This window comes from Heloderma suspectum, chromosome 6, assembly GCF_057233095.1.
Source record: "Heloderma suspectum isolate Gila_16-S chromosome 6, 16-S_ref, whole genome shotgun sequence".
Lineage (NCBI taxonomy): Eukaryota > Metazoa > Chordata > Lepidosauria > Squamata > Helodermatidae > Heloderma > Heloderma suspectum.
The window spans coordinates 105,494,360-105,504,661 of NC_139463.1; the positions used below are offsets into that span (position 1 = coordinate 105,494,360).

At 45.7% G+C, this 10,302-nt stretch overlaps 1 protein-coding gene across 4 annotated transcripts in view; it reads right to left on the reverse strand.

The window, feature by feature from the left end:
• The window catches only part of SETD1A (SET domain containing 1A, histone lysine methyltransferase), a 45,331-nt gene extending 36,817 nt beyond the window's left edge, over positions 1-8,514 (reverse strand). Inside the window, exons 1-3 of one of the 4 annotated variants that reach the window (XM_084806057.1) lie at positions 8,419-8,514; positions 6,349-6,482; positions 4,826-4,978 (exon numbers count right to left, since the gene is read on the reverse strand). In XM_084806057.1, the coding sequence (XP_084662183.1) occupies positions 4,826-4,963 (138 nt within the window). In that variant the 5' untranslated portion in view covers positions 4,964-4,978; positions 6,349-6,482; positions 8,419-8,514. Of the gene's footprint in view, positions 1-4,825; positions 4,979-6,348; positions 7,598-8,151; positions 8,321-8,405 lie in introns of those variants that run through there. The other 3 variants (XM_084806056.1, XM_084806054.1, XM_084806055.1) reach the window with 3 other exon arrangements.
• Positions 8,515-10,302: the final 1,788 nt, after the last annotated feature.

The window sequence follows — 10,302 nt, forward strand, 5'->3', positions numbered from 1 at the left end:
TTACAATACTACATATATTTTTAGTCATGGCAGTAGAGACAAGCCCAGGTGTGCATATGGACCTCCAGACTGTAGCCAACCTACCCATCTTCACTTCCAAGACAGCCCATTTCCACCCTAGTCCTGAACTATTTATTTGGAAATACATTCCATTCAGTTAAATGAAAGATACTTCCAATATACACATGGCTTATTAGGATATAAAATACGAAAAATTCTGGACAATGGTGGATCTGACTGCCAGACACTTGCCGATCTCTTTATTCAGTGGATTTTAAGACTGGACCTCCTAGTCAACAATGATTATTTGATTATTTGAACACATACAATCCAAACTATTAATTCATCACAGTTTAAATTGCACCACATTTTCTCTCTCCTTTCCATCTGCCTCCAGGTTCTCCACAGCTTTGAAACTGTCTTTGTCACCACTGCTTCCGTTGCTTGGGGGAGTGCCCAAACAAAGCAACATCTGCAAGGTAAAGGACCTTGGAGGCTACAAGAAAGTGAAACTAAGCATGTCAAATATTGCTGAGAAAAAGGGACAGTAAACAAAGGAAGGAAGATGCATTCCTTTTTTTGGCTGCAGGGAGCAAATATCTCAAGGAGATACAAGCAGGTTAATTTTTTGGTGTCCCCCTCAGTCCTGAAATGTGGAAAGTTTTGGATTTTGTATGTATTTGGGGGATATGATGTCAAAGTTATAACTAGCACCAAGAGTTTAAAAAAGGTGTGTGACTCATCTCCTGCCTTATCCAGAAGGACTGGGACAAGTAATATTAAAAATTAAGATGCATGTAAGCAAAATCAGGCAAACACCTACAGCATGAGTTTAAGGATGCTAGTTCCACAGAGCTAAATGGGATTTACTGAAAGTAGGCTTAGGACTGCAGGCTTAGTATTTCTGCAGAAAAGATGTTAAAAATAGCAAAGGAGTTGGAAAGAGATATAATTCCTTGTGTTCCAGATTCCAAGTGCTATTGCAGCTCAGGGGGGAAAATGATATTTGATATAGACTGATAAGAATCCTGAAATAACCTCAATTCTCTGACTGTAAACTGGGTGTAATGATGCATGTTTGCTTTAACACCCTAATCTTGCACATACTATCCTGAAATAAATACACTGATTTCAGTAGATTTTCCTTCCAAGAAATCTGAAGATTTGCCTCAAAGTGCAGGAGAAAACCATATTAAGTTAAGCACCAGCAAGTTATGGAACAAATGTCCAAAGGAAGCTTCATAAGCAGGTTAACATTTAAGGAAAAAAAACTTCAAGTGTGGCAGGCAACCTAGAAACCAAAGACTATGATCTTCAAACTGCTCCACTGCCTGTTCTCATTTCTAAAAGGATTTTGGAATTGAACCATCTCTCTCTGGAGAATTTAACAACAGCTCTAAATTAAGAACTGATGGAGACATTAAAAACAAAACGAGGAACATTTTTATGGAACATTATAATAGAAGTTAAAGTTAGCCAACAGTCATGGCCTAACTGTATCATTTGACCAGTGGAGGTGAGGAATAGATTTCAGGGATTAGACCTGATAGACAGAGTGCCTGAGGAACTATGGACGGAGGTCCGTAACATTGTTCAGGAGGCAGCAACGAAATCCATCCCAAAGAAAAAGAAATGCAAGAAAGCAAAGTGGCTGTCTGATGAGGCTTTACAAGTAGCTCACGAAAGAAGGGAAGCGAAAAGCAAGGGAGAAAGGGGAAGATATACCCAACTGAATGCAGAGTTCCAGAGAATAGCAAGGAGAGACAAGAAGGCCTTCTTAAGTGAACAATGCAAAGAAATCGAGGAAAACAACAGAATGGGAAAGACTAGAGATCTCTTCAAGAAAATTGGAGATCTCAAGGGAACGTTTTGTGCAAAGATGGGCATGATAAAGGACAAAGAAGGCAGGGACCTAACAGAAGCAGATGAGATAAAGAAGAGGTGGCAAGAATACACAGAAGAACTATACAGGAAAGATCTGAATGTCCCTGATAGCCATGATAGTGCGGTCACTGAACTTGAGCCGGACATCCTAGAGAGTGAAGTCAAGTGGGCCTTAGGAAGCATTAGTAACAATAAAGCTAGCGGAGATGACAGTATTCCAGCCGAGCTATTTAAAATCCTAAAAGATGATGCTGTTAAAGTGCTGCATTCAATATGCCAACAAATCTGGAACACTCAGCAGTGGCCACAAGACTGGAAAAGGTCAGTTTACATTCCAATTCCAAAGAAGGGCAACGCCAAAGAGTGTTCAAACTACCGCACCATTGCGCTCATTTCACATGCCAGCAAGGTGATGCTCAAAATCCTACAAGCTAGGCTTCAGCAGTATGCGAACCGAGAACTACCGGAAGTACAAGCTGGGTTTAGAAGAGGCAGAGGAACTAGAGATCAAATCGCCAACATTCGCTGGATCATGGAGAAAGCAAGAGAATTCCAGAAAAACGTCTATTTCTGCTTCATTGACTACGCTAAAGCCTTTGATTGTGTGGATCACAACAAACTGTGGCAAATTCTTAAAGTGATGGGAGTACCAGACCACCTTACCTGTCTCCTGAGAAACCTGTACGAGGGTCAAGAAGCAACAGTAAGAACCAGACATGGAACAACCGAGTGGTTCAAAATTGGGAAAGGAGTACGACAAGGCTGCATATTGTCACCCTGCTTATTTAACTTATATGCAGAGTACATCATGAGAAACGCCGGGTTGGATGAATCACAGGTCGGAATTAAGATTGCTGGGAGAATTATCAACAACCTCCGATATGCAGACGATACCACCCTAATGGCAGAAAGCGAAGAGGATCTAAAGAGCCTCTTGTTGAGGGTGAAAGAGGAGAGTGCAAAAGCTGGTTTGAAACTCAACATTAAAAAAACTAAGATCATGGCATCTGGCCCCATCACTTCCTGGCATATAGAAGGGGAAGAAATGGAAGCAGTGACAGATTTTACTTTCTTGGGCTCCAAGATCACCGCAGACGGTGACTGTAGCCATGAAATTAAAAGACGCTTGCTCCTTGGGAGGAAAGCTATGGCCAACCTAGACAGCATAGTAAGAAGCAGAGACATCACCTTGCCGACAAAGGTCCGTCTAATCAAAGCTATGGTTTTCCCAGTAGTAATGTATGGATGTGAGAGCTGGACTATAAGGAAGGCTGAGCGCCGAAGAATTGATGCTTTCGAACTGTGGTGCTGGAGAAGACTCCTACGAGTCCCCTGGACTGCAAGGAGGTCAAATCAGTCCATCCTAAAGGAAATCAACCCTGAGTGCTCATTGGAAGGACAGATCCTGAAGCTGAAGCTCAAATATTTTGGCCACCTAATGCGAAGAGAAAACTCCCTGGAAAAGACCCTGATGCTGGGAAAGACTGAAGGCAAAAGGCGAAGGGGACGGCAGAGGATGAGATGGCTAGATAGCATCACGGATGCAATGAATATGAACTTGAGCACGCTCCGGGAGAGAGCGCAGGACAGGAAGGCCTGGCATGCTATGGTCCATGGGGTCACGAAGAGTCGGACATGACTGAACGACTGAACAACACAATAAGGTGTGTGTGGTCTGCACTGAACATAACCACTTGGAGTAACACCGTATAGGATATAAAACAGACGTGGGCAACTTGTGGCCTACAACTTCCACCATCCCTAGCCAGCATAGTGGATGGTGAGGAATCATGGGAGTTGTAGGCTAAAACATCTGGAGGGCCACAGGTTGCCCACCCTGCCCTGATATAGACAAACAGACCTGGCAAGAGCCTTGTCATCTAACATTATGCCAGCGACATCTGATGGAAGCCTTAATCAAATGCATTTTCCATGTTCTAGAATCCCTGCTAGTATGCAACCTAATTCATAAGATAGACATAAACCAATTTCATTTGCATATTCTTTGGATATTAAAGACAAAGAAACTCTGATCAATAGGTGCAATCATGAGAAAGTTAAGTCATGTAAGTTCCTATTGATTTCAGTGGGTTTTAATTGCTCATATTCAATCTACTCCAATGGGACTTTAACATTCTTAACTCCCTCTGGAATGCACTGAGAGAAAAACAGGTGATTGGCTCATTGAGAGATTAAGCAGAAACTCAGGCATTCCTGACTCCTGTCACACAAACCATCACCTGTTCATCCCTGTTGCCAGAGATCTTTAACAGGTGCCGCTGAGCCAGATGCCTCTTTCCTTTCCCTGTTCAATTTATACACCTCTCTGTTTTCCCAGCGACTGTCAGTACACAAGGTCCACCTGCCATGATTCCTACAGCACTCTGCTGTATGTTCAACATTTTTAAACAACTAGACTAACACAAAATTAGAATATATGTATTTCAAATAAATGCCAGCCTCCATTCTTCAAAAGCAAAAACATCAAACATTTTAGGCACCAGCCCTGCTAAGAGCTGTGCAAAGCATTCAAGTATCCGATGTCTAGTCTCAGTGTGCAATGGCACAAAAAACCCTGGAGCAGTTGGGAATGAGGAGCCTGCAGCAACCAGGAGCAGCAGGTACACAGAACAGGTGATGGCCTATGGGGCCATAGGGCACAGAGCTGACTCTTCCAATGATTTGAGTTAACACTGCCTTGGACTCTGCTGTCCTCTCAGAGCTGGAGAAAAATCCAAGGAGTTATTACCACCAAAACTTCAGACAGCACAGGGGAAGCAAAAGCTGAGAATTTGGACAGCATATGAAGAAGGGGCACTCAGAAAGACGCATGGATATTACAGCTGGAAAGATGAGGGGAACCACCCTACCCTCCTCAGCAGGAATCAACCAAATCCTCCCGCTACTCCATACAAATAAGAATCTAGTCCTGTCCACTTACATTGGTGCTGAAATGCACTCCATCGTAGCGGTAGATCTTGTGCGGACCCCGCTTGAGCACTGGATCAACAATAAGCTTGTAGTTTCTCCACTGGAAGTTAGGGGTTTTCTGGAAGTCACCCCCACCTTCCTGATCCATTCTGACTCATTTACACTGAATGAGTGGAAGGGGAACCAGACAAAGTATACATTAAACAACTTGATTACTTCAAGCAGAAAGAATTTGCAACAAGAGAGCACACTCCAAGCCATCTCGGAGACTAACACCTTCGCCATCTGCAGACACTTCTGCATAGTCCAGAACTAAGATATTTAGCTGCCTGAAGGGGCAGATGGTACAGGGTTTCCCCTGAACAGCTATTCCCCCTTCTCCAAAATCCATTTAACACCCCCACCTCCCATGCTACTTGCTATATTAGACAAGGGCCAATGGCTCATGCAAAGTTATTCAAATGTCCAATGAGGATATTTTTTTAAACGGGCTACTTTTGAAAGGGGTTGAATCACATTGAATCTGCTCAAAATAGGGCTCCCCGGATTTGGGATTCTACAACTATAGAGTCTTGCATGGCAGTAGGCATGCTTCAATTCTGCAGGATCACAGAAAACATGAACAATGTGGTACTACATACAAAATTCAGCTGCCTGTGAATCTCAGGGTGTGTGTGTGTGTGTCTGTTTTAAAGAAAAGCATGTTTCCAGCCTTTATGATTGTGAAGAAATGCTTGGAATCATGTGGGTAGTCCCTGGTGCAATCTCAGAAGCCACAGAACTGTCACAATAAGATTTTCAATAGTTGGGGTGGGTCATTATGGACTTTTTCTTTCCATGACTAGCAAATCTAGAATAAAATAAATCATGCAAATTTGCTTCAGTTCCATAATTTACAGAGGATCCAGAATTCAGCTTTTTTTGGAGCAGATATTTAAAATTATGGAATGCTCACTGCCTGGTTTTCTTGTTTAAAAAAGGTATTGACCTATACAAATGATATTAACAGAATCAAAACTGTCTCCTCTAATCTGAATGCCCCATAACTTAAGTAACCCAGGCAGATGTCCGACCAACATCTCCTTGGAAAATCCTCGAAGTAGTAGATCCCAGAAGCAATGTTTCTTATTAGTTAGAAATTTTAAAAGCTACTTTACCATACATTTCAAAACATTCCATCTTAGCCTAACCTCAAATTATTTTTGCTCCTCGCTTCCTTAAGTATTTGAAAACTGTAAATTTCATATGCTCCTCAGCCCCCATTCATATTTTTCCTGCTACAGAATATAAATAAAATCATTACTTGAGCCAAATGCTATGCCAAGTAGCAAAGCAGGCTTGGAAACCTCAGTGATTTTACTCACTATACTTATTCCCTAGCGAAGCTGCTTGTTGCATATGGACAGGCATATAGATCTCAAAACAAATGGAACATGAAAGGAGCGACAAAAAACCCCAGAGAACTTTGATTATTAATAATAATAATTATTATTTAATAAATAAATGAAGCAAAAGGCGGGCATAAAGTTGTACCTGCTGTGGATTATCTCCTGTGGTCAAGCTCCTGGCAAAATCCAATGAATAGACAGATCAGTATTTTCCCCCTCCTTCCCAATAAAGCCAGGTTGGAGTTGTTTCAGTCCATGTGAAACAGAATTCTTGAAAGACTAGGAACAAAGTAGAGAAAGTAGCGTTTTTTTTAAAAGCAGGCAGCGCGAGCAAAAATATAGATTTAAATTATGAAATGGATAGAGATATAAATTATGAAATGTTCTGCTGCAGCAGCATAGTTGTAGCATAGCAAGAACTCTGAGTTTATGTGGAAAGCTTTAGAACACAAAAGAGATCTAGCATGATAGAACAGGGAGTGCCGGGAATCAGGACTCCCAAATTCTATCCCCTGTGGACATGTCCTCCTTATTTATAAGGGAAAGTTATCATGTTTACAGATGAAAAATTAAGCAAGATTATGCAACAATTTAATTATCCTAAAACTAAAAGTCACAGATGTATAATGTGAAGTGACACTAGACTTAGACAGAGCAAAGTAAACCCTGCTAGAGGAAGACGGCATACTGTAACTTATGTTTCCAAAAAAGAGGTGGAAATTCCCAGAGTCCTGTTCTTCTGCCATGGTTCTACCCTATTTCTTCCAAAAAAACCTCAGCTTTATCAAAACACAATCTTCCCCATGGTAACAGCTCCCACTCCTTAAGAGATCTACTTATATAGGCTTGCCCTCTTGAGAATTCTTTTCCTAGTCTACATTTCTACCCCCTGAAGTACTCACTCCTATATCTCTTTACAAACACCCCAAGAACTGTCTTCCCTTTGTGAAGTTCAATGTTTCTAACTTCCTGATGCCCCGCACAACGTTGAAAGGCCTAGCCTCCCAGTTCTATAATTTATCACGGCCGCATTTCTTACCCCTCTCCAACCACCCCTAGTTAATTTGCCCATGGTCTCAAAGGGAATCACTTTCTCTCTCTTACTTCAGCAGCATATATATTCATAGCTCCTCCCATTCCTTCTGCCCATCCTCATCTTCCACTTTCTCAGAGTTCTGCCTCTATGGGAAATCTAAGTTCTTCCACCAAAGATCTCCCTTCTCTCATTCCCTCTGAAATCCTGCCAGATTTCTCTTCCCCTTTACACCTCACTCTCCATTTGTTATTTCTCAGCCATTTACTCCACCTTTCTGCCAATGGACTCTGTCTTGCCAAGCGGTTTTGATTCATGCCCCTCTTCCATCTGGCACTTTCCCCCCAAAAGTCATCCCTCCTCCTGCAGCCCAATGCCCCCCTTCAGGACATCCCCTCAGAACACCCCCTCCATAGGAGGCTATTCCAAACTCCCTTTCCTATGTCACCCTCCTCAGGCACCCAAATATTTCTTTAAATATTTCTTTATACCCCCCCTCCCTTTCTTTAATTCCTATTTCCACAGGAGAGTGAGCAATTTCTACCACCACCACCACCACCACTGAACTTCTCCCATCCAGAAGACACACGGAGACATGTATCCTGAGAGTATGCCTCGGGGGGGGGGAGTGCCTCCCTTCTAGCCCCCCTCCCCCAGTGCCACGGCCCCACCCCATCACACCCACTCCTCAGGCACCTCTCTCCGAGGACACTGGGTCCTGCCCTCCCCCCAGCCCCCGCTGCCTTTCCTTCTTCAGCCTCGGACACCCCCTCACAACATCCTCCCCGCGCCACAATCTGCGCCCCGCGGCAGCCCCCTCCCCGCTCAGGTGCCCCGGCCCCGCCCACCAGATGCTCCCGGCTCCCTCTCGCGCGCGCCGGGCCCCGCTCGGCCTCCCCCGCCCCGCAAACACACCCGTCATTCGCCGCCGGAGCGCGCGCGCGCGCGCCCCCCTCCTTCCGCCGGCCCCCTCCCACAAAGGGCGCTCGCGCTCCCCCGCCGCTCTTTCTCCGCCGCCTCCTCCCACTTGCGCGTCACCTGCTCCTACCCGCTCCTCCTCCTCCTCCTCCTCCCCCCTCCGCCTCCTCTCGGGAGGCGCACGCGCGGCCCCCGCCTCCTCCCCTCGCTCGGCCTCGCGCTCCCTCAGCGCCTCGCGCTCTGCCGCTCGCCTCGTCTCGCGACCTGTGAGGGAACGACGAGGGGGAGAAAAAAAGAGGAAGGGGGGAAAGGGTGACAACCCCGCTGCCTCTGCCGCCGCCGCCGCCGCCGCCAGGGACCAGGGGGCGGGGCCAAAGCACTCAGGCGAGACTCTCGCGTCCGGTCTCGCGAGACGTGCCCCCTCCCTCTTTCCTCTCTATGGTGACGGTTTCGCCGGCTCACTTACCTCGCTTTCCGTATCCGCGCTTTCGACACGAGAGAGAGAGAGAGAGCGCGCTGAGGAAAAAACAGCCGCTCGCGCCTCCGCCGGAGGGACGGGCGGCGCTGAGCACGGGTTCGTTTTTAGCGGTTCGGCCGAATTTAGGATTTGTTCCCCTCCCGCCCCCAACCTTCATTGCGGGGCGCGGGCTCGTGGCGAATGGGCGAAGGCGGAATGGCAGCTAGGTTCCAGAGATGGAGCCGGCGCGGGGAGGCCTAGTCGGCGATTGTGTCCTCGCACATTCTGGCTTTGCAGGGGTTAAAAGGAGGCGCGCTGAAGCAGGGTTTTAAACACAGAATTAGGTAATGTGAGGTGGAAGACGGTCGCTCCCGTTGGGAGCTTCCACGGTGCTCAAGCCACAAAAATGCGAGGTCAACGAATCCGCGGGAGCGAAATCAAGCCTCGGTCTAACGGAATGCCCGACGTCACATGTGCAACACTTTCGCCGCGGGGGAGAACGGCTGACATTTAAATAAGCGTTGAACTGGTGGTACGAGAATGGCAGCGGATCTCATGTGGGTAAGCACAGGACTTCCAAGTCTGCACCATCGTTTGGAAACGGCGCGGTGCCAGTTCGATCTGAATCTACTCCGCTGAAATCGCAGCTACCTCCAAGGAGAGACTGAGCTAAAGCGCCCGACCTTGGTACTTGCGTCAGAAAGTGAAACTGTAAATTCAGTGGCCTGAGGACCACAAAAGGAGCCAGGAGGAGAGAATACGATTCCCTGCGGCAATATATGGCTATTTATTTTTTATTTAAAAAAGACAAACCGGTTAAGATGCTATGTTGAATCTGCTCGGGCTAAACTAAAGGAACGTAAACGCACTTAAGCAATATCTTAAACTTCAAGGGATGTTGTCACTTAGCAGAATAAACATTTGTGACCACCTGTTTTCAGCCAAGAGTGGCCTCGAGGTCGCAGGCTTCTACAAATAATTCTTATTTTGACGAAAACACACCTATTTCCCCATTATATATAGGGGGTGGGGGAGTAATGCAAAATTAGGAGCTGATTTGCCTCTCGCACTTATGTCATGGATAGGGTAAAATAATGTTAAATAAAAGCACCGCCGGCTTTCAAATTAGGTTGGCACCATCCCGCCCTTCATACACATACTGTCCCCTAGCAAACAACAACAGAGATCCTTGTGGCACCTTAAAGGCTTACATGTATTAATGCATAAGTTTTGCGGACTACAGCCCACATCAGATGCAGATCACCTTTAACAGCTGCCTGATCAGCATAAACTCAACTGGGGAAAGCATTTCTTGTCCTTACATCTCCACTTCATCAGGATTGCTGTCAAGATGTAGGTGACACACTCACACCCCAGTGCTCAGGAACTGACCAGTTAGCATATTTGTGGTTTGGAACAAACTGGCTAGTGACGGTAGCGTCAACTCTAGGAATAAAAAAAAAATCTAGTATCTGGGTGTGTGTGTATACAGCCCAGTAATTCTTGATTGATCCAGAGGCAGAGCCCACTGACCCTGATGGCATTCTGACTTTGCCTGCCAGCAGCATACAGCTTGGCTCACTTCCATGAGCTATCTGGAGCAACTGGTTTCTATAATGAAATTTCCTGGACACTACTCTGAGGTGGTGTCTTACATGCCTATGGAAAAAGTGGAAAGCTCAGTCCTAGAT